Source organism: Ahaetulla prasina, chromosome 1, assembly GCF_028640845.1.
Source record: "Ahaetulla prasina isolate Xishuangbanna chromosome 1, ASM2864084v1, whole genome shotgun sequence".
Lineage (NCBI taxonomy): Eukaryota > Metazoa > Chordata > Lepidosauria > Squamata > Colubridae > Ahaetulla > Ahaetulla prasina.
This window is the reverse complement of record NC_080539.1, coordinates 190,370,953-190,396,112: the sequence shown is the minus strand read 5'-3', so window position 1 is coordinate 190,396,112 and position 25,160 is coordinate 190,370,953. Positions and strand designations below refer to the sequence as shown.

Below are 25,160 nucleotides of genomic sequence, written 5' to 3'. Positions count from 1 at the left end.
ATTTTTTTACTTGTGTGAATCTAGATTGGAAACCCCAAAGTCAAATTCAAAGTTGCCAATTGGAACAAGAATATTTCTTGTTTATTTATTTATTATTTGTTTCTTTATTTATGAAAATGTATGTTGCTGCACACTCACACATGGCAACTCAACGCAGCTTACATGGATATAAAAACACCATATAAAAGAAAAAAAAACAATAAAAAGAAAAATAATAAAATAATAACAGCCCCCCACCCAGCAACAACACAGATTCATACAAGCCATTTAATGGGCTCCACTCTGGGTTCCCCAGCCCCCCTGGCAGAATCACATCTTCAGCGCCTTCCAAAAGAGTGCTAGAGTGGGGGCCAGTCTAATATCTGGGGTAATGATGCTCCAGAGGGGTGGAGCCACCACAGAGAAGGCCCTTCTTCTGTGTCCAGTCAGATGTATCCCCCTAGGGGATGGGACCCACAACATTCCTTGCCTCCCTGCTCTAATGGGTTGAGTAGATGTGATCAGCAAGAGATGGTCCCTCAGATAACCTGGTCCCAAGCCATGAAGGGCTTTAAAGGTGACAACCAGCACCTTGAATTGCATCCAGAAGCAAATCAGCAACCAATGCAGTTCCCACAGAAAAGGTGATACATGTGCACACCAAGGTCTACACAAAACCATGTGGGCCACTGCATTTTGCACCAACTTGAGCTTCAGGATGCTGTTCAGGGGCAGTCACATGTAGAGCATGTTGCAATAGTCAAGACAGGAGGTGACTAGGGATAAGTGACCATGAGAAGGGATTGTTGGTCCAGGAAAGGGTGTAACTGGCGCGCAACCCGCAGTTGTGCAAAGGTCCTCTTGGCCTTTTCAGGGTTTAGTTTCAACCCGTTACTCCCCATCTAGCCCCTAACAGCCTCCAGGCACTGCGAGAAGGAGTTCACAGCATTGCTTAACTCACTGCAGGCTGAGACATACAGCTATCATCAGCATATTGATGATATCTCAGTCCATGGTGATGAATGATTTCACCCAACGGCTTCATGTAGATGTTGAATAAGAACAGAGAGAGTACTGAGCTGTTATGACCCACAACAAGCAATACATGTTAGGCAAAAGCTTATCAGCCTTTATTCAACCACCATCCCCCAAAATCCCTACAATCCAGCAATTCCCAATCCATTCCCCAAAGTCTCTGCCCACAGGGTACACCTATAGTCCAAGAACAAGGCTCAAATCCATGAGCCTGCACACGAAAAGTGCGAACTACAACACTTGTTCCCAACAAAAGCCCCTCCCCACAGCATCTCCTTAAATGCTATTCTCCAGTTGATCCTCGTGAAAAGGGGCAGGGCATCCTCCTCCCTAGTAGTCGAGTCACCGGCGCTGACTCTGCCTCCTCTCCATTATCTGCACTCAGGGATCAGGTAGGGAAGCATTTGCTTGTCTCTGGAGCTCCACTGTTCCTCTGCTCCATTGCTTATCCTTTCCATCTACTCTCTCCTTCCTTGATCTGCCTGCACCCTTTCTTTCTTCCTGCCTGCTTGCTCTTCTGAAGCCTGAGGGGTCCAGGACCGCCTCGTCCTTGTCCCCAAGTCGTACCTCATAGTCCATATGAGGTACTCCCTCTGTTGGCTCCCACTCCCTCTGTTGGCTCCAGGTCCAGCTCCTCCTCCTCCTTGGACCCAGGGTCCAACAGGGCCATGACATGAGCCCTGCGGGACCCCTCAAAGGAGTCAGCAAGGATTGGATCTCTCACCTTCTACTAACACTGACTGAGGCCACAGAGGAAGGAAGTGAACCAGGGTAGTACAGGGTCCCCCATTCCCAACCCCCAAAGCCCCTCCAGAAGGATACCGTGGTCAATGATATCAAAAGTCGCTGAGAGGTCCAGTAGAGCAAGAATGGATGTATTACTCTCATCCCTCTCCCACCAGAGATCATCAAAAAATGTGACCAATGCCATTTCTGTCCAATATCCAGGCCTGAATCCTGGCTGGTACAGGGTTAGATAATCCATTTCATCCAGCAACCTATGGAGCTGCCACACAACCATCATCTCAACCACCTTCCCCAAAAAGGGAAGATTGGAGACAGGTTGGAAATTATCCAACAGGGTAGAATCCAATTATGGCTCTTTGAGAAGAGGGTAGACCACAGCCTCCTTAAAGTGCTGGGGCACTACCCACTCCTGTAGGGAAGCGTTAATCACTGCCAGAGTTCACCTGCCTTTCACCTCCCAGGAAGCTTTCACAAGCCAGGAGAGACATGGATCTAAAACACAAGTGCTTGCCCATGATCCTAGGGGTATACTCCCCTATGATCTTGTCCACTTCCCCAGGAGCAACAGGGTCAAACCGTTCCTAGATAATGGCAAGAACCTGCCCCAGGGCTGCCACTAGACTAGCAACCATGCCAGCCTCTTAACTCGGAACCAAGTTGTGTGATTTTGTCTTCCAGAAAATCTGCAAATTCCTCAGTGTGCCTCTTCAGATGGACCTCAGTCTCTTCCTTCCCCAAGAGGAGACAGCTCACTTTAAAGTGGGTCGCTGGTCGCAGACGCAATTAGTGTGGAGAATATGTATTTTTAAAAGCAAAAAATCCTCGGTATAAGCTTATTAAAGATATTGAAGAATACACAGGACTGATATTTGTGGCATGCTACTTGGTATCTGTCTCCAGTTTGTTGGGAAGCCATAAGTGGGCATTCAGAATATGATTGAGAAACAGCTACACTATATAGAGTGCATTCAGAAAATATTCAGACCCCCTTCACTTTTGTCAATTTTGTTATGCTACAGCCTGATTCTACAGTTGATGAAATTAGTTTTTTCTCATTAATCTACACTCAGTACCCCATAATGTGTTGAATATCAAGCTAAAGTTTATAAAAAGGACCCTTTCATATAGTGCATTCAGAAAGTATTCAACCTTCTGGTTGTGCTTCTGGTGGCATTGGAGGCAAGGACTGTGAGTTCTGCAGCCCTGCTCCAAGCTCTCCCTGTTGGAGGGCTCCTAAAGGAGCCATTGCCACCCTGTAGAGGTGATGAAGTAAAGGGGGGCGGCTTGCAGGTCGAGGAGTGCCGCATCTTTCCTACCTGACTTGAAAAATCCCCCTCAGCCGAAGACAAGGAGCAGCAACAGTCAACATGACTGCCATGAAGCTGGAGACAGCCAGAACAACTAAGAAAGTGCAGGAACGAAGAGAACAGTAAACAGAGATTGTTTCTGGGTGAGATGAATTTTCGTTTAAAAATTACCCCAAGGGAAGAAAAAAAAATCCTAGAGAAGAAATTTAAAAAATATAACTGACCAGTGAAAGAAAATATTTTTGATTAAGAGATCTATGCTGAAAAGTAAGTTGAGCGTGCCATCTACTGACGAAGGGGAAAGTGACTTCTAGACTCCTGGAAATTTACAAAAAGAGAATTCTGGGAAGCTAGAATAGAAGACCAAAATCACAGAGCAGACTTTAAAAACTTGGAAGATACCTGGGATTATCAAAATATTAAATGCTGGAACTGGCCCATTTAAATATTTGACTTTGTTTTGAAAGAAATGGATTTTGAGTGAAATAAATACCTGCTGGAAAAAAGGCAGCATGGAAATTTGAGAGGAGAGCCCCAATTTGGACTCTTTCTGAACTAGATTGTGGCTTTATTGTTTATTTCACCTTTATTGCTATTATGGAGTTGGAACAGCTGTGGAAATGAGAGGACTTTTTAATGAGATGACTTTGTTGTTCCAAAATATTATGTATTCAATTGATGGTATAGATGAGAAAATGGGAAACATTTTGCAAAGAACAATGAACGAAGATTTTGCACATGAACTGATGGAAGCAACAGAAAGTCTAGATGAAATGGATTACTCAAGCAAATTGAATACGAACAGGAGAAAAATATGGATCAAAAAAACAGCAAATGAAGCAACAGCTCAACGAAGAGGAAGACCGGCTAAATGGAAAGCAAAAGGAGTGGAGAGAACAGATGAATTGGCCACATCAACAAATAAATCAAGGACTGGAGCAAAAAATAGGACTGACATACCAGCTGATAAAAGGAGAAAGACCGAAGAAAATAAAACAGACAAATCAACAACTGGAGAGACAGGAAGATACCTTTGATAAGGAGATTAGGACATGGCCAGATATCTGGGAGAATTGGCAGTATAAGATTGCACTGGGAGAAAGGTTTAAATTGAACAAGAAAAATATAGAGAGAAGATAGAGAGATGAGTGTGGGAGGCGAATTAAAAAATGGATAAGAATTGAAACACTAAAGAGGAGAAGAGATGATGGATAGAAAGAATTGCCCTTTAAATATTTCTACCACTATTTTAATTTTTTTTCTACTATTCATTTTTCTCCTCCTTTTAACCATTTTCTTTCAGTCTCTCCCAAATCCCGTCTCTTAATATTTTTCTCCCTTTCTCCCATTCTTTTATCTTCTTCTTTCTCTTTTTCTTATATCCTCTTTTCCACCTCCTTTCTCTAACTTTTACTCTTTTAATTTTTCCCCTCAATTTTTCTCTATTTCCTCCTCTTCTCTGTTCTGTCACTGCTAATCCCAGTATAATCATCTATTTTTTTTCACTCTTTTAATTTTATTTTCTTTTTTCCCTTTTTTAAAAAAATATCTTTCCCCCTCTCCATTTTTATTCTTTCACTATCAATCCCAATATGATCATTTGTATTATCCTCATTCATTTCTTTTTCAACATTATATTTTTGTTCTTGTTTCTTCATAATTTCTTTTTTTATTTTTAAGCCACAGCTCTGCTTGTTTGTTCCCATTAAAGGATTCTCGCATCATTTGAAGCATCTCCCATAGTTCCTCATATTCATCCTCCCAACTCTCCATATTTTCAATATAAGGAGAAAGACTTTTTAAATTTATTTATCTTAACTTATGTATAGTCCAAATTCAAGTCCAAAATATCTTTTTTTCTTCCCTTTTTTTCTATTTCCAAATGCGAGCCAATTCAAATGTTTTTCCCCCTAGGTTGTCCTAATTCCAATCTTGATCTTTCCAGTTCTTTGAAGCTATGCCACAGCAGTTCAAACATGTACTCCTTCAATGTTCCTTTGTCTCTTAGTAACCCAAACAATGCAATATTATTTTTTTCCTTCTCCAGCGATGATTCTTTCCAATCCACAACTCCTAGCAACAAAATGTCACTCGTTAATCCACAAAAGCAGTTTCTTTTTCTTCCTCTATTAAATCCTTTTGTTAGCAAAAGATGCTTTCTCTCAGTCTTCTTCTCTTTTTAATATTTATATTTTCTTTATATTAAAACCAATTTTAAATCCAGATGGGGCATTGTTTCTTTTAGGGCTTTTGTTTTATAGATTCTCTTTACTGTTTGCTTCCTCTCACATTAAGTTTCCGCATGTCAATTAGCTGCTAACTTCAAGCTGGAAAATTTTTGAGCTTTAAAAGTTTTTTTTCTTCTTACCTGCGAGTTGGCCAATCGCTCGCCTGGTGACAATACTCTGTTCTGATCTCGCCTCCTGATCAATCTTCTTGTGTGGCCATCTCAAAGGCTTCTAATGGCTGCCTTTCCTGTCTTTGGGTCAAAGGCTGGATGCTGGTGCTGCAGGGAATTTGCAATTTCCCAATTTGCGTCAGCCAGTGTCTTCTTTCTTCACTGCCCCTCCAGGACAGCTATAGTCCATTGAGGACCCCCAAAACGGCAGGAATTTCGGCGCTCTCCCCCGGAGTTCCTGGGGTTTGCGTCGTCCCGTCGCAACGCTGGCCATGCCTCTTGAATTGCCTTGTAAATATTAAAGTAGTCTGATTATAAGCTGAAAGAGGTAAAAATAAAATTAGATAGGGGAAATATTAGAATATAAATTCTTATAGAATGAATAAAAATAATACATAGAAAGATTAGAAGTTTACAGATGTTTGGCATTTTTTAATGTATGTTTAAATAATATAATGAGGATTACTTAAATTTGATAAATGTGATAGGGATTGCTAACATTGTTAGCGTGAATTGGATTAATATGAATGATACCAGAACTAGATATAAGAGAGAAATGTTTAGTTTGAAGAAGAAAGATATAGACGAATATAGAGATAAAGATGAGGAGTTTGGCATTTTTTGTCAATGTATGTTTAAACAATATAATGAGATTAAATTTGATAAATGTGATAAAGAATACTAATATTGTTATTGTGAATTGGATTAATATGAATGATACCCAGAACCACCTCTGTCCACACACAATATGGATGTATATTTAAAAATAAAAAATATAATAATCATAGTATAAAAAAGTATTCAAACTTTTGTCAATTTTGTTATGCTGCATCCTGGTGGTTGTTGTGTTGAAATTCATTTTTTCCTTAAATTGAAAACAGAATTTTATAAATGTCTGTAAATTTGTTAAAAAGGAAACACTGAAATATCATTTGGCGTAAGTATTCAGACCCTTTGCAGCAACATGTGAAATTTAGCTCTGGTGCCTCTCATTTCTCTTGATCTCTGACATGTTTCTACACCTTGATTGGAGTCGACCTGTGGTAAATTAATTAATTGGATATGATTTGGAAAAGCACACACGTCTCTATAGAAGGTGTCACAGCTGACAATGCATATTGTAGCAGAGCAAATGCCACAAAGTCAAAGGAATTGCCTGCAGAGCTTAGAGACAGGATTATTGCAAGGCACAGATTTGGGGAAGGCTACAATAAAATTTCTGCTGCACTGAAGGTTCCCAAGACCATAGTGGCCTCCATAATTCTCAAATGGAAGATGTTTGCCACAACCAGGATTCTTCCAAGAACTGGTTGTCTGGTCAAACTGAGCAATCAGGGAGAAGGACCTTAATAAGAGAGGTGACCAAGAACCTGATTGACTGAGCTCCAGAGATTGTGTGTGGAACGAGAGGTCGAACAACTAGCCTTGTGGTGCAACCAAAACAATCTGGAACTGAACACACTCAAAACCGTAGAAATGGTGGTAGACTTTAGGAGAAACCCTTCCATACTTCCACCTCTCACAATACTAGACAACACAGTATCAACAGTAGAAACCTTTAAATTTCTAGGTTCTATCATATCGCAAGATCTAAAATGGACAGCTAACATCAAAAACATCATCAAAAAAGGACAACAAAGAATGTTCTTTCTGCGCCAACTCAGTAAGCTGCCCAAGGAGCTGCTGATTCAGTTCTACAGAGGAATTCTTGAGTCTGTCATTTGCACCTCTATAACTGTCTGGTTTGGTTCTGCAACCCAACAAGAAAGACACAGACTTCAGAGGATAATTAGAACTGCAGAAAAAATAATTGCTACCAACCTGCCTTCCATTGAGGACCTGTATACTGCACGAATCAAGAAAAGGGCCGTGAAAATATTTATAGATCCCTCACATCCAGGACATAAACTGTTTCAACTCCTACCCTCAAAACGACGCTATAGAGCACTGCACACCAGAACAACTAGACACAAGAACAGTTTTTTCCCGATGGCCATCACTCTGCTAAACAAGTAATTCCCTCAACACTGTCAAACTATTTACTAAATCTGCACTACTATTAATCTTGTCATAGTTCCCATCACCAATCTCTTTCCGCTTATGACTGTATGACTGTAACTTTGTTGCTGGCAATCCTTATGATTTATATTGATATATTGACCATCAATTGTGTTGTAAATGTTGTACCTTGATGAACATATCTTTTCTTTTATGTACACTGAGCATATGCACCAAGACAAATTCCTTGTGTGTCCAATCACACTTGGCCAATAAAAAATTCTATTCTATTCTATTCTAAATGGGACAGAGTTCCAGAAAGACAATCATCACTGCAGCCCTTCACTGATCTGGGCTTTATGGCAGATAGAAGCCTCTCCTCAGTGCAAAAAAAAACACCTGAAGGACTCTCAGAAGATGAGAAACAAAATTCTCTGGTCTGATGAAACCAAGATTGAACTGTTTGGCCTCAATTCTAAACATCATATCTGGAGGAAACCAGGCACTGCTCATTGCCTGCCCAATACTATCCCAACAGTGAAGTATGATGGTGGCAGCATCATGCTGTAGGGTTTTTTTTCAGTAGCAGGGACTTCGAGTCTGGTCAGAGTTGAAGAAAGCTGAATGGAGCAAAGTACAAAGATATCCTCAACGAAAACCTGTTCCACATTGCTCAGGATCTCAGACTGGGCTGAAGGTTCACTTTCCAACATGACAATGATCATATTGGGACATAGCCAAGACAACACAGAAGTGGCCTAGGGACAATTCTGTGAATGTCCTGGAGTGGCCAAACCAGAGATTTGACTTGAACCCTATTGAACATCTCTGGAGGGATCTGAAAATGGCTGTCAACCTGACTGAGCTTGAGAAGATTTGCAAGGATGAATGACAGAAAATCCCCCAATCCAGATGTGCAAAGCTTGTCGGGTCATACAGGTGCTTCAACAAAGTATTGAGTGAAGGATCTGAATTACTTATGCCAACGTGATATTTCAATTTTTTCTTTTCAATAAATTTACAGATATTTCTAAAATTTTGTTTGTCGTTCTGGGGTACTGAGTGTAGATTGATGAGGGAAAAAGAATTTCAACAATTGTGGAATCAGACTGCAGCATAACAAAATTGACAAAAGTGAAGAGGGATTTTCACATTACCTTATCAAGTTGTTTATCAGCAGACACTTCACGAAATATTTATTGAATTTCCTGAAATGCAAATTAACCACTATGCCCTTTCTGCAAACTGTTAAGGAAGCTATCCAAGCAAAAATGGGGTAATGTTAGTCTGAAAAGATTTCCGCATAACCAATTCACGATAAACTCTATTTTATTATTTTACAGTTTTCAAAGTTTTAACTAAATGTCAATCCCTCTAGAGTCTAGAGTATCAGAATCAGACTGACTGGTTTCTGCTTTGCACATTTCACAGAGATTGGTCTATATGGAACCTTTTGTTTAGATTTATTATATTAGTGAGTCACAACTATCTTGGCTATCTTTTTACATCTCCTCTCTTCTTTTGAATGCACATTCCAAGTTCCAGAGCCTGAAAATTGTTTCTGAGTTTCAGCAGTAAAAAAAAGGTGCTGGCCTTGAGAAGAGGGAATATTAGGCCTTTTTTTGCTTCCTTGAGTTACTTATAAAGGCAGGTTATTGTGGGACCGCCTCTCCCGAAGGACATCTATTCATCCTACCAGATCAGATAGGGCTGGGATTCTCCTAATCCCTTTCCTTAAACAATTCCACTCTATGGGAACTAGGAAGTGTGCCTTTCCTAAAGCATGTTTAGTCCTTTAGACATGGAGAATTATGTTCAATAGCAGATTCAAGCAGTTGGTATTAACTGGGCAGATTCTTCTCCAGCATCATCACTGAGGCCTCATAAATTCTATGGCACAATTTGTGTAAGGAGAAGAGAGAAAGGATTTAATAGCAAAAAAACTTTGAACTATCTCCGTAGAGGCTGGGGTCGAGACAGAGGTGCTATCATTAAACCCTTAAGATATCTTCCTGTGATGAATGTAAAATGAATCTTAGCCGAAAATAAAACGGTTACATTCTCTTGGCAAACATCTAGTACAAGTAGCAGCTAATTTCAAAGGCACTCCTTTTTGTGGTAGCAAGATCCATAGCTATTTCTATCTCATACAGCAGGCCTGTCAAACTGACAGCCTGTGGGCTGGATATGGCCCGTGTAGGCTACATCCAGTCTGGCTCCGCAAAGGAAAAAAAAACATCCCAATAAGTCACGATACAGCCCTTCATGCGACCGGGTTTGACACCCCTGCCCTACAGGTTCCTTTTCTTTCAACAGCTTTTCTCTTTAGGAAATATAAGGTCTCTCAGGGAGAAAATCATCATGCAGTTAGATTTACTCTGTCTAGAATGAAAGCTATGTATTGGAATTTTAATGGAGACACATAGGGCTATTATTGTTTCTGTAAACATATTTATTTTCCAACTGCATACAGGAGGACTTCCGAACTAAAGTTGAAGATTACATTAAGCGCTATGCAAGATGATGATGGGAGATGGATAGCAAGGCCATGAACACACCTTGATGTTTTCCTAAAACCACCACCACCAAAAAAGAGGGTTTTTTTGTCTTGTGTTCATGTTTTGATTAAGAAAACAATCCTCTTTGTTAAATGAAAAGATCATCCATACAGCAAGAAAATGATGCATGTTGGATACAAAAACTTGTGTTTAACTTTCAACAATCTCTTTTTGAAATTATATATTCAGAAGCGAGATCTTCTTGATACTAAAAAGAAAGCCCTATTAAGATCAATTATTCATTTTAAAATTTTCTTAATAGATAGTACGGAATATTTAAATATGGCAATAAATAAATGTGGGCCGAAATTGAACATGCATTATATTGAGTGCATATGTTAGCTCTGTCTACTGTTGCTGTTAAATTTGAAATTGCTGATACTGTTTAATTTTTTATCTACTGATTTAAATTTGCATTTACTGTGCAAAGCTCTTACTGAAATGAAGGCTGAGTCTGAACACATATAAATACAGTGTATTTCTTTTAAAACATAACTATTTTACATGCAAATGTAATGAAAGGTATGACAATTTTTAAATACCTTTAATTTTTGGTGTGGAGAATTGATATTTCAGATTATTATAAAACAAAGTAATTTTAATTTTCTGGTACCAAAGCTTTAGTAAAAAGCTAATCCTTGAGATCAAATTAAGGCTGACTGTAAGAAGCTAAATTTAACACTGTAAGAAGCCAAATTTTTCAGGATAAACATGGTATAAAGAACTTTAAATATAACTACAGTAGCTCTATCTCATGTAGTTCTGGTGAACTACAAAATTTGGGTTGAGTATACACTATGTAGGTATATTTAAAAACAGATGCTACATGCAATATGTACTTCATATTTTATCTTAACTCTTTTTTGACACAATAATCATTCAAAATAGTGAGAATCATACCCCTCAAATAATTTAAAATTAATTAAATTATTGCCAAACTAGAGACAAAAATGTTTGTTTAGTTTCATACACATTGTGTGCATAATATTTTTGCCTCAACCTTTTTCATATAGAAGAATCTAATTTATTAGGTCCTTCTGTAATTTCCCAATATAGTAAACCTTCAATTTAATGGTCTCATTGGGAGAAAGAGGTATAAATAAACCTCTTTAAAAGGAATAAAAGCAGGATGTCTGCTGATTCTGAATAGAATTTTATCTATGCATATTTTATGCATTTTTTAAAAAACATAAAATTGGAATGAGATTTTATGCATGTTTTGAATGGTGAATGGGATTTTATGCATGTACAGATTTTCATCATTGCATCTGAAGTCTGAAAATCTATTAAATCAAATGTTTACTACATCATACTTTAAACTTTGATAGTCAATTTATTATAATTACACCTCAGTAAATATTATCAGTCATGAATGAAGGAGTATACATGTCCTAGGATAATGTTGTAGGATCCAATCTGGGTTGGTCACTGGGACCAGAGATTTTGTCTTCTGAGCTTGTGCTGGAGCCCATCTTCAGGGAACTTCTTTCTAACAGAGTACTGTTGTTCTGTGTGTGGCATTTATATAGTGCCTGTTTTATGTGGCTTTTAAATGTTGATTGGGAAGTGTTGATGGCTGACTATCAACCATCAAGTCAGCGATCAACAGACCCCAATCAACATCTAAAAAGCCACATACAATACCACACACAGCACACATTCTGATAATAGGCACCAGCATGTGTTCGAAAACTCAGAAGACAAAACCTCTGCTCCTGATGATCAACCCAGTTTGGATCTATCATCAGTGTAACGATATTCAAAACAAGGCACTTTGAGGTTCATTTGGAATGAGAATAAATTAAATACATGGATTAAATGTTCATTGCAATTAATGGTCCTTAGAAAATGCTTAATTTGTTGAAATAGAAGTTTCAAAATAAAAATTATTTCTTTAAACTTTGAGTTACTCAGAGGTTCTGAGAAAAAAATTATATGTTGTCTATCTTTGGGAAATTATTTACAAATGTTCTGAATCAATAGTATAGTGGGCAGATAGAAAGAGCTTGTTTCCAGGAGGACAATTTTCACAAAAATATTGTTCGCATTAGGAAGAAGTATAACCAAAATTACAAACTGAGTATTGTAAGTTGGCACACAATTAAACAGTTTTTCTCCATGAACAGTGCAAAATTCTTAATACTCACATATAGTCAACTTTTCATTTTCTAATAAATGATTGAGCAATAAACTACTGTATACAGAAAACTGTATACAGAAAGAATAGCTGGGTAATGACAAGAATATTGAAAACAATTGGGATCGCTAACACAACTGAGAATTAGAAGTCATGGGTTTTCTGCTCACAATACTAAAGGTAGTAGAGATCCTTGGAAGACTGGAACTTCTGGGAGATGTTGGTTTCATGCAACATCTGCATGCAGCTGGGAGGGTTGACTGGAGCACAGGTGGCCTTTGGGAAACTGGTGGCCAATACAGCTCAGAGTTACTAATGGACACTGGAAGCGGGGTGAAATCTAAAAATTTTCCCTACCGGTTCTGTGGGTGTGGCTTGGTGGTCAGATGACTGAGTGGGCGTGGCTAATAACAATAAATAATAAACAAATAAAGTATACAAAACAATAAGTGGTACCAAAAACCATCTTTCACACTTTACACACACACAACACAACACAACTGACACACACACAATGTAAAAGCAGCTGCACTTCACACAAAATGGCCCTTGCAACAAGCAGGAACCTCACACAGCCACAAAAAGCTCAAAAACCAACTTTCACACTTTACACACACACAACACAACACAACTGACACACACACACAAAATGCCACATACAGCTTTGTGAGATTTTGTGTGTTTGTGTAGTTAGAATGAAACACTACAGAAACACACCAAATATCAGAAAGCTGCACAAATATTTTATTATTTTATTTTATTTTATTTTATTTTATTTATATTTTTTAGATCAGGGGTCTTCAACCTTAGTAACTTTAAGGTTTGTGGACTTAAATTCCCAGAGTTCCTCGCCAGCAAAGCCAGCCAGCATTAGTTGCTTGCTGAGGAAATAGATTAGCTAGCAACTGATCCTGTCCGGTGCTGAAAGTGAAACTGCTTCTTTCAGGCTGGGAAAGCCATGCATTAGATCAGTAATCAGGTAAGTGCCTTAGAATCTCTTAAAAGGAAGTTTTCTACTTGCAGAAAACATGTTTTTTAAGGTTCTGCTGATGAGGAACTCTGGTGAGATCGCCAGAGGAGCCTTTAAAAAACATTTTTTTTATAAAGTTTAAAGGCTCTGCCGATCTCAGCTGAGGGGCGGGATCCTCAAAGGCTTTTTTTTTACTTTTAAAGGCATGTTTTCAGCTGAAGAAAAACTGTTTTTAAAAGTAAAAAAAAACCTCTGCTGATGGTATAGCTCAGCAGAGGCAGGGGGGCCGGGCGAGGGATTTTTGCCACCGGTTCTCCGAACCAGCAGCTGTCATCGCTACCGGATCGGGCGAGCCGGTCCAAACCAGTAGCATTTCACCCCTGATTGGAAGGTACTAAAAGGGCATTGGAGACCTATAAAACTCAGAATCCGTGAAATAATAGAATATGCCAGTTTTCCAAACTTCTCAAAGTTCTGTGAAAGAATTGTTTGAATGTGGTTCTGTGTGGTTTTGCAAGCCCCTTTAAACATTAATTTTGCGTTCTTAATGAACTTTGTGATTCCAGCTCTGGACCAGCATTTGAATGCAGCCACTTTCATTAGAGCTATTGGGATCTCCCACTTGAGTGGCTATGACTATAGTTCCTGTTTCTGAATGGACTGTGGATTGTGCAGTAAGATTATCCTCTCTCCATCATACATATGGACCATTGTTTTGAAGCCAGAAGGGCAACTAAGCCATACTGAGGAAAACAGGAGAACTTGACAGGTTCAAAGTGACTAAAGACAAACTGGGTGGTCTTTCTCTGCACTAGTACCAAAAGATTGAGTAAACAAGATTGTAAGGTGAATGTTGAGTGATGCAATTGGGTGATGTGAATATGGTCTTAAGCAAACTGGGATCACTTCAGAGTTCTGAGCGATGCACCCCGATGAATTAGCACACTTATTGAGTGCAGAGCATCAGTACGTAGTAAAATGAAGCTGGCTGTACCAGACCAGCAGCATAAGAAGGCTTGTCCCTGTCCCCTCCAGGTGTTCTTGGGTATGTAGGGCTTCTCCATTGCTTCTCCCTTCATCTGTTCTCAGCAGCTGCTGGGTCCAGTCACTGTTACATCCAGCTATGTAGGGCATCACTCACCCATTTCGAACTACCTCCACCATCCCCCTTCATACTGGGGCCTTCCCCAACCATGTGGCAACTATGAAACAGCACAGGAACACCTGGCTTTGGACAACACCATTTTGGAAATTGACACATTCTTTCCTCCCTCCCAACATTCCAAATGTACATCAAATCAGAGAAAAGGAACAAACAAAAATCCCATGCAAGTGTAACCCAAATACCCCCTACTCCCAACAGAATGGCAAGGTCCCGATAGATATCTATGGGACCTAACATGCTCCCTCCCTAAGAAAAGGAGACATCTACCTGAAGACAAAATAATAAAGGATAATAATAAGAACAATTAGCTAGGTTTATCAGGGTAGAGTTGGTGGAAGTGCTTGATTAATCTACGGGCTCTAATGTGTTTTGTGAATCCACTCATTTTGTAATGTGGGTAGATCTTTCCAGGCCACTAAATACTGGGTGGACCCAGGTGTCATCTTGAATCAAGGATCTATTTAATCTTGAAGTGTTGTTCCCCTTCTACCATAATGGGCTGTGGGGGGGGGCATGGGTTGTAAGACAGAGGTCACTTCTGGTTTTAATAGGCTGCAATGAAAGATTGGGTTCACTTGCTGCAATGACTTGGTTAATTGCAGCTCCACTGTGACCAGGTTAATAATGCAGGTGATGGGGAATGGTCCTAAGAATTTTGATCCAAGTTTTTTAGAGGGTTGTGGGGCTGAAAGAACTGAGTGGAAAGGTAGATTCGATCTCCAACTTTAAATGGTTTAGGCTCCACTCTTTGTCTGCCTGAGCCTTGTAGGCTGCTTTTGCTTCGTCTAGGGCCATGATGGCGAACCTATGGCACGCATGCCAAAGGTGGCACACAGCACCCTCTCTGTAGGCATGCGAGCCATCACCCCAGTTCAGTTATGTCACTCATGCACGCAAGCCTCCCACTGGTCAGCTGATCTTTGGGTCTCACGGCATGTGCGTTGGCAGGGCACATACATGGGCTGTGTGCACATGCGAGGGGCAGCGGGGCACACATGGGGGCCCGCGTGTGTATGAATGGTGGCGGAGCATGCACACAAGGGGCGGTTGCATGCACGGGGGCTATGTGCATATTGCATTTTGGGAGTTTAAGCATGTGCGTTTTGGGCACTCAATCCGGAAAAGGTTAGCCATCACTGGTCCAGGACTTTGCGAACCACAGGCCAGGTGGTCTTTAGCTGATTGATCCACTCCTTTAGGAAGGGGATTGTTGGTTCAGTAGTGGGTAGTTCGGTCATTGGGTTAAATTCTTGGGCTGTGGCTACTTGGAATGTAAAAACCCATGCTGGTGTGCACTGAATTGTTGTATACTACCTTCTCAAATGGCAATAGGTTAGTCCAGTCATTCTGTTGGTAGTTAATAAGCATCAAAAGTATTGTTCCAGAACCAAGTTAATGTGTTCCATCACCCCATTTGTTTCAGGATGGTGAGTAGAACTGAGGCCTGGTTGGTTCCCCAAGGGTCCAAAAAGCTTTCCAGAATTTGGAGGTGAACTGGGCCCCCTGATCTGATACAGATGGAGCGTCATATAAGGGATATATGTGAAGTAAGAACAGTTTTGCTAGAGTTTTGGCTGCTGGGATTTTATGGCATGGAACAAAGTGGACCTGTTTTGAAAAAAGGTCCATCACCACGCAAATTACTGTGTTTCCGGAGCTCTCTGGGAGTTCTACGATAAAATCCGTAGAAATTACCAGTGTGGTGAAGGATCAGGTACTGGCTGTAAAAAGCCGGGGATTTTTTCCTGCCAAGCTTTGCTACCATGCAGGACGGGCAGCTGGCAATGTAACTTTCAATGTCCTTTTTAAGGGATGGCCACCAAAATTGTCATTTCAGGAGGTGCAGAGTTTTTACAAACACAAAATGCCCTGCCAATTTGGAGTCATGGCAGGCCTGCATGGTTTTTAGTCTTTTGCTAGCTGGGACACAAGAGCTTTCCTCCCACCCATGGTAGTCCATCTTGCATGGAGCAAGTGTTTTTGTGCTCAAGAAACCACTTGTCTTGCTCTAGGGCCTGCTTAAAGGCTACAGTGAGGGTGTTGTCCACAGGGTGGTCCTCCTTCGCTTGCAATCTTGTGACCCGTGCTGCTACCATGCTTCCCTGAAAATATTATCTACCCTGAAAATAAGTGCTAGCCTGATTTTTTGGGGTGGGCCTAATATAAGTCCTACCCCAAAAATAAGCCCTAGTCAAGGTGTGGGCATGGCCAGCACAGGAGGCAGCCCTTCCCTTCCCCTGTCACGTGTGGGATGGTATCCTCATGGGCCCGAATATTGGCCGATCCCCCCCCACCAGCTGACTTTCGGCCATGGCTTGCCTTTGCCGCAATCTCCAGCAGCGGCATCTTTTTCTGGTTGCGTTTTCCATCAGCGACATATAGGCGGCCTGGCCTTGAATTGTCAACAGCGGCACGCTGGTGCCTTGGGCCCAGCGGTATAAATGGCGGCTTTAGTGGTGGCGGCATGGACGGCACCGGTGGTATTAGCGTCGTTCCAACTGACCACCGTGCTGCATGAGCCCCTGTCCCGTGACGGTGCTATGCTGGGAATCCAAGGGAGACCTTTCCATCTTGGCAGCCGACCTTTCCATCTTGGCAGCCGAGGGAATAACCGAGGGAATATTACCATTCCAGCTTCCGAGAGGGAGGTCACTGGACTTGGCCGGACCTCTGGACCCCTTGGTTGTTGTGGACCCTCTGGACTTTGGGCTGGTCTTTTTGGTCCCACGGATTTCAACGGATTATGGGTTGGTACCCCGGCCTGCCTTTTCCAACTATGATGAGGACAGGGGTGAAGCAGACAATATGGATGGTCTATGATTTCAAGACCCGATGCTGTGCGGCACTGACCCGGGGACTATTATGAGATCTGTTGTCCTACGGGAGCTTGAACTTGCCCAAATGGATTACCATCTTATGTCGGGTCTTGGTGAACTATTGGAACGATTGCAACATCTACGCCGGTTAGGGACGGACACTCTTCTGCCGTTTTATCTGTTACTCTTCCATGAGATATTCGTCTGCCGAGCTATTACGACTGCGAGGTTCCCCCGCCTCACAGGAATGGCCCTCCAAGCTATCGAGGGCCTACCTTAACGAAGGGTCTTGGGACCCAGAGAGGTCCAAGAAGAACTTTTGGGGATTTTTAAATAGATTTTTAAATAAGGGTTTGTTTGTTTTTGTTTGTTTTTTAAGTTTTATTTTTACAATCATATCAAATAATTCATCCAATGTACAGTTATATACAATTAGTCGGGCTTGCCCAGTCACCACCCCCCTTTTTAACACTCTTCCCTCTTCTACCTTCTTTTACTTTCCAAACCTTCCTCTCCTTCTCTTATCTACATCCTCTCCTCCCTCCACCCTACACTCCTTCTCCCTCTTCTACCCCTCTTCCTTCCTCTTCTCCTCTTTCCTATCTCCTACTCTCTCTTCTCTCCCTCCCCACCGTTCTAAAATGGTAACTGGACAGACCCGACCCTACATTAATTATATTTATACATCTTCAATAATCCCTGTACATTAACCATCACTCCATCTCTACCCTCAAACCCCCAATTCCCTCTCCTTACCCCCCACCCCGACTTCCCAGAACAAAATGCAGGGTATCAAAACTAACAATCATAATCCAAAATAATTCCTAAATTATAATCTCTAGTCACTCCACACTTAATCACACTCTCAATTCCCCTCGCCTTCAGAAATATATCTAATACAAAATATTTCCTAAATTTACTCATATGCTATTCGATATTTTTTTATCTGATACTTATTTTGAATATAATCAATCCACATATCTCACCCCAAAGCCACTGATGATCTCACCCAGCGGCTTCATATAGATGTTGAACAGAAGGGGCGAGAGGATCGACCCCTGCGGCACCCCACAAGTGAGGCGCCTCGGAGCCGACCTCTGCCCCCCTGTCAACACCGTCTGCGACCGATCGGAGAGATAGGAGGAGAACCACCGATATACGGTGCCTCCCACTCCCAATCCCCCCAACCGGCGCAGCAGGATACCATGGTCGATGGTATCAAAAGCCGCTGAGAGGTCTAATAGGACCAGGGCAGAGGAACAACCCCTATCCCTGGCCCTCCAGAGATCATCCACCAATGCGACCAAAGCCGTCTCAGTGCTGTAACCGGGCCGGAAACCGGACTGGAACGGGTCTAGATAGACAGTTTCCTCCAGGTGTAAGGGAAACTGATATGCCACCATACTCTCTACAACCTTCGCCGCGAAGCGAAGGTTGGAGACCGGACGATAATTACCTAAAGCAGCCGGGTCCAGGGAAGGATCTAAATATATATCAAAAGATGGAGGTAGTTACCTATAAAGAACTTCTTTGTATGGAAAAGGGGGAATTACAATTAAAATCCAGAGAAAAGATGGGGGAAGAAGGGAAAAATTATAAACTGACCTCTTAATATATTTATTGATTCTTTTATTTTACTATTTCCTGGGCTATTTATCAGTAACTGTTCTTTCTTTTTAATTTCCTCTTCCAATTCCTTTTTCTTTTTCTGCAATTTATTTTTATATTTAATATTCATTTGTATAAGATTTCCTCTCATATAAGCCTTGCTAGCATCCCAAATCATCTCTATAGATGTTTCTTTTTTCATATTCATAATAAAAAATTCTTTCATTTGCTTTTTACATTCATTTACATTTTGTTCATATTTAAACAAATTCTCATTCAACCTCCATGATCTCCTAGCCTCCTTTTCCCGATCAAATTCAATCCAAACTGGACTATGATCAGATAGAGTTCTTGAACAAATCTTAGTCTTTTTCACTCTAGAGTACAAATCATTAGAAATCAAAATAAAATCAATCCTCGAAAATGATTGATGCCTGTCAGAAAAGAAGGTAAAATCCCTCTCTTCTGTATTATGTTCTCTCCAAATATCTCTTAATTCCAAGTCCTCCATCATTTCAAAAAAAGCCTTTGGTAATTTCGCCCGGCTTGACATTTTCCTTAAACTTTTTTTGTCTTTTTGAGTATCCAACACACCATTCCAATCACCCATTAATATATATGATTTATAATCCCAAAATACTATTCTTTTATGTAAAAACTTGAAAAAATTTTCTTGTTGTTGATTCGGAGCATAAACTCCTATTAATAATGTCTTCTTTCCCTCCAACAAAAGTTCAATAGCAATGTATCTTCCTTGCTTATCCACCTCAATTAATTTTGCTGATATATCCTTCTTTATATATATAACTAAACCGTTGTTTTTTTCCAAAGAGGAGGCAACAAAATGTACTCCCAGTTTTGAGTTTATCAAATATTTCTGGTCTAAAGATCTAATATGTGTTTCTTGTAAACAGGTAATGTCATTTTTAAATTGTTTCAAATAATGAAATACTTTCCTTCTCTTCTGCGGTGAATTCAAACCATTAACATTCCAAGATAATAGTTTAATTGCCATTATCGGCCAAAGGAAACTTTTGGAACACTAGCCGCAGATCACATTTTGCTTTAGGCCTTGCTCCTCCCACTGTTTCCGTTGTAGTAGTTGCCAGTTGTTGTTGTGCCTTCATCTCTTGTTCCTTGCGTTTAGCAGCAGCTCTTGTCAGCCTTTGTTCTTTTGAATCTGAACCCGTCGTAGGTATTTCCAACACTTGTAATAAATCTTCTTCCATCACAATCTGTTCTTGTACCTGCTTCACTTCTCTTTCCTTCACTTCAGCCTCCCTTCTTCTAGCTTCCAATGGGGGAAGACTTCCAACTTTTAATGCCTCAACATAAAATTCTCTTGCTTTTCCAACTGTATTGAGACGATGTACTTTCCCTGCATAATATACTATTATACCAGTTGGGATATCCCATCTATATTCAATCTGACGTTTTTTAAGTTCATTCACCAGGAAGGCAAATTCCTTCCTAGCCCTTAACATTTTTGGTGGAATTTCCTTTAATATTAAAATATCTTGACCAGCAACCTGAATCTTCTCCCCTTTATATGAGGCTTTCAAAATCTGATTTCTCACTGTTCTATTTGTAAAATAAATAACAACATCCCTTGGCAACTTTTTTTGCCTTGCTATCCAAGAATTCACACGATATATTTTATCAATTTGATAAGCCACATCTGCTGGACGAGCTGCTAATATCTCAGCAAATACTTCAGAAAAAAATTCCCTTAAATTTTCTTCTTTATTTTCATTCAAGCCCCGGATTCTTAGAGCAAATTCCATATTTCTATATTGTATCAAAATTATTTCATCATCTGTTTTTTCCATTTTACTTTGAAATTCATCCATTTTATTTTCTAATTTTGAATTATGTTGTTTAATTTCTTCAACTTCCTCTTCTAATAAAATCACATTTGTTGCCAAACTTTGTACTGCAATTACAAATCCTTCCTTAACTTCTTTATTTCCCACTTGCATTTCTAATATCTGCTCTTTTATTTCAGACATCTCATCAGTTATTACTTTAAATTTTTCTTGCATAAAGTCTTTTAAGTTCTCTTGTACCGCCTCTAAATTCAATGTTCTAGTCTCTGCTGTATGAGCTGGAGAGGGACCAGCTGATGAAATTCCAGAGCCCTTTGTTACAGTAGACTTTAATTGTTTGGCTGCCATCTTCTATAAAATTATTTATTTATTTCCAACTTAATATTCACTTTAAATCTTCTTAACCTCTGAGAAACACAGTCTTTTAAAGCAATATTTAAAAATCTCCCCTAGATTCTATCAGCAGGCAGCAAAGAGTTAAAGAGTTAAAGTAGCAAATAACATGCAATTTACCAGCAGCAGACGGCAAACGCTAAAAGTATCACTTTAGCTTTCCACTCGTTAGCTTGTTAACAATTCGCCTCCATTTTCTTGCTGTTTTCAAGCTTGTTACAAAGTAACGGGGAATTGGCTTGGCTACTTGCATAAAGTTCTCCCACTTTCGTTCTGTCCGGTATAATCCTTTATTGTCCAAAATAAATCTCGCCGTTTGGTCGTGGTGATTAGTTCCGCCAAAGCAGAAAAATCCTCGGATCTGGAGCACTTCGGGTTGCTGGAGGGAACTTAACCCTTCAAACCCCTTTTTTCTCAGGGGCTTTAGGGAAATTCTACCTCTGCCCTCAGCTCACCATCTCTTCTTCTCCCGAAGAGAGGGTTTTTCGAACCGCTGGGCAGCAGATTTAAGCTGTCCTAGCGATTCCACATAATCCAGAGGTTGGTGATCGTAAAGATCACCGCCATCACCTACGGTGCCAAACAGGAAGTCTAATAAGGGTTTTTTAAGGGGGGGGAGGGATATGACGGGTGGGGGGGGAAAAACGTTGGGGAGGGATCCAGTCCCTGTGCTAGTTCGCGGCACTATGGCATCTGGTCTGAAGGCAGAGGGGGAGGGGTTTGTTCCAGGATTAGAGGGTCGTTCAATCTGTACGGTAAGTGGGAGAGGCAGATATGGCAGAGGGGGGGGCGCATCGAGTGTTGGGAGAACATGCTCGCTGTTTGAAAGCGATCACGTGCTCCGGCCCCTCAGTCCCTACCCGTTCCTCGGGCGGCCATGATCCTCAGAGCTTGGGTCTTCGGTTGATGTTATGTAATGCTCGGTCCATGGTTAATAAAGCTCCCCTGATTTGTGATCTTATTCAGGGGGAGTCCGCGGACCTCATGGGCATTACAGAGACCTGGTTGGGCCCAGAGGGGGGGGTCCCCCTTGTTGAGCTATGTCCTCCGGGTTTCCGAGCATTTCATCAACCGAGGGCCCAAGGTAGGGGTGGGGGGGTGGCAGTTGTTATTAGGGAAGATCTAGAGCCGAGGGAGGCCACTGTTCCTCAGATTGCCGGTTGTGAATCCCTCTTTGTGAGGTGGGGCCATAGCAATCAGTTGGGTTTGTTGATCACGTACCTGGCTCCTTGCTGCATGACCACAGCTCTACCCGAGTTGTTGGAGGTACTTGCCGGGGTTGCGGTTGAGACCCCCAGACTTATAGTCATGGGGGATTTCAACTTGCCATCGACCGGCTTGTCATCGACTGCAGCTCAGGAGTTCCAGGCTTCCATGACAGCCTTGGACCTGATTCGAGTAAATGATGGCCCTATGCACATGGGAGGAGGCACGCTGGATCTAATTTATATCTCTGGACAGTGGCTAAATGATCTGGAATTAGATGATTTAGCAACAGAACCGGTGTCATGGTCAGATCATTTTCTCCTTCGCCTGGACTTTCGAACTGCCACCCACCATCACAGGGAGACAGAACCAATACGTTGGTTCCGTCCCAGGCACCTGATGGACCCTGAGAGGTTCCTGACAGAGCTTGGGCCATTTCCTGAGGATCTGGCCCACGGCACGGCTGAAGAACTAGTTGTGGCCTGGGAACAGGCCGCGGCTGGAGCTTTGGACCGTGTCGTGCCTTTGCGGCCTCTGACCCAGCGCAGATCTCAGCCGGCCCCTTGGTTCTCCGAGGGGCTGAGGGAGATGAAACGCCGGAGAAGACGCCTAGAGAGTACCTGGAGGTCCAGTCGTTCCGAAGCTGATCGGACACTAGTTAGGTCTTATTCTAAGACCTACCTAGTGGCAATGAGGGAGGCGAAGCGTTCTCATGCCTCCACCCTCATTGCATCAGCAGATAACCACCCGGCCGCCCTGTTTCGGGTGACCCGCTCTCTCCTTCATCAGGAGGTGTGGGATGACCCTTTGCAGGGACGTGCTGAGGAGTTTAGTGGTTATCTATACGATAAAATCGCTCAGCTCCGGGATGGTCTGGATCGAAATTGGGATGATCCAAGTGAGAGGGCGGAGTCACGTCTTGTCGAGATTGTTTGGGATGAGTTTGATCTTGTGACTCCCGAGGACATGGACAGGTTGTTGGGGAGGCTCCACGCCACTACATGTTTACTGGACCCGTGCCCTTCCTGGTTGGTGCTGGCCAAACAGGAGGTGACACGAGGCTGGCTCCAGGGGATTATCAACGCTTCTTTGTTGGAAGGGGTTTTCCCTGCCGCCTTGAAAGAGGCGGTGGTGAGACCCCTCCTCAAGAAGCCTTCCCTGGACCCAGCTGTTTTGGGTAATTATCGTCCGGTCTCCAACCTTCGCTTTGTTGCGAAGGTTGTAGAGAGTGCTGTGGTGCGGCAGCTACCCCAATACCTGGATGAAGCTGTCTATCTAGACCCGTTCCAGTCCGGCTTCCGACCCGGATACAGCACGGAGACAGCTTTGATCGCGTTGGTGGATGATCTCTGGAGGGCCAGGGACAGGGGTTATTCCTCTGCCCTGGTCCTGTTAGATCTCTCAGCGGCTTTTGATACCATCGACCATGGTATCTTGCTGCGCCGGTTGGGGGGATTGGGAGTGGGAGGCACCGTTTATCGGTGGTTCTCCTCCTATCTCTCTGACCGGTCGCAGACAGTGTTGACAGGGGGGCAGAGGTCGGCTGCGAGGCGCCTCACTTGTGGGGTGCCTCAGGGGTCGATTCTCTCGCCCCTCCTGTTCAACATCTATATGAAGCCGCTGGGTGAGATCATCAGTGGCTTTGGGGTGAGATACCAGCTGTATGCTGATGACACTCAGCTGTACTTCTCCACCCCGGGCCACCCCAACGAAGCTGTTGAAGTGCTGTCCCAGTGTTTGGAAGCCGTACGGGTCTGGATGGGGAGGAACAGGCTCAAGCTCAATCCCTCCAAGACGGAGTGGCTGTGGATGCCGGCACCCCGATTCAGTCAGCTGCAGCCACAGCTGACTGTTGGAGGCAAGTTATTGGCCCCAAAGGAAAGGGTGCGCAACTTGGGTGTTCTCCTGGATGAACGGCTGTCGTTTGAAGATCACTTGACGGCCGTCTCCAGGAGGGCTTTTCACCAGGTTCGTCTGATTTGCCAGTTGCGCCCCTTCCTTGATCGGGATGCCTTGTGCACAGTCACTCATGCTCTTGTCACCTCTCGCTTGGATTATTGCAATGCTCTCTACATGGGGCTCCCCTTGAAGTGCACCCGGAGGCTTCAGTTAGTCCAGAATGCAGCTGCACAGGTGATAGAGGGAGCTCCATGTAGCTCCCATGTAACACCACTCCTGCGCAGACTGCACTGGCTGCCTGTGGTCTTTCAGGTGCACTTTAAGGTTCTGGTTACTACCTTTAAAGCGCTCCATGGCTTAGGGCCTGGGTACTTACGGGACCGCCTACTTTTACCTCATGCCTCCCACCGACCCGTACGCTCACACAGAGAGGGGCTTCTCAGGGTGCCGTCCGCCAAACAATGTCGGCTGGCGGCCCCCAGGGGAAGATCCTTTTCATTGGGGGCTCCTACCCTCTGGAACGAACTTCCCCCTGGTTTACGCCAAATATCTGACCTTTGGACCTTTCGCCGCGAATTGAAAACGCATTTATTTACTTGCGCGGGCCTGGCTTAAATTTTGTTGTATTTTTAAATTTATATTCCATATTTCTAAATTTTATATGAATTTTAATGGGTTTTTAGAATTTTAAATGTTTTAAAGTTTTCGGCCAATTGTGTAATAAGTTTTTTAATTTTGTTTTAATTGGATATTGTATTGTTTGTTTTTACTCTGGCTGTACACCGCCCTGAGTCCTTCGGGAGAAGGGCGGTATAGAAATCTAATAAATAATAATAATAATAATAATGAGGTCTGGAACCTGCCTCTCATTCTGTCTGTCTCTAGGCACCTAAAGATGTTTCCTGTGCACTTTTGTCAGCCCCAGCTGCACCCATGGCACCAGGCAATCTCGCAGCCAAGATCTCCTGTCTTCTGCAGCTCACTTTACAGCTCTGGAGCAGACAATGACTTGGTTTGCACTCTGCCAGGCCTGGAGCTTGGGTCTTGCTCAGGATGCTGCTACAATGAGGCAGAAGGCTGTGTGGAGTGTAAGAATCAGGTCCCTCCACCTCTGCCCA

The 25,160-nt window shown here is 42.2% G+C and overlaps 1 protein-coding gene across 7 annotated transcripts in view; it reads left to right on the top strand.

Annotated features, from left to right (window-relative positions):
* The window catches only part of UBE2F (ubiquitin conjugating enzyme E2 F (putative)), a 195,252-nt gene extending 183,331 nt beyond the window's left edge, over nucleotides 1-11,921 (top strand). For 5 of the 7 annotated variants that reach the window (XM_058185880.1, XM_058185862.1, XM_058185899.1 and 2 more), the window contains 2 exons: nucleotides 2,440-2,520; nucleotides 9,938-11,921. In XM_058185880.1, the coding sequence (XP_058041863.1) occupies nucleotides 2,440-2,520; nucleotides 9,938-9,988 (132 nt within the window). In that variant the 3' untranslated portion in view covers nucleotides 9,989-11,921. The remainder of the gene's footprint in view (nucleotides 1-2,439; nucleotides 2,521-9,937) is intronic. The other 2 variants (XM_058185909.1, XM_058185919.1) reach the window with 1 other exon arrangement.
* The last annotated feature ends 13,239 nt before the right edge of the window (nucleotides 11,922-25,160 follow it).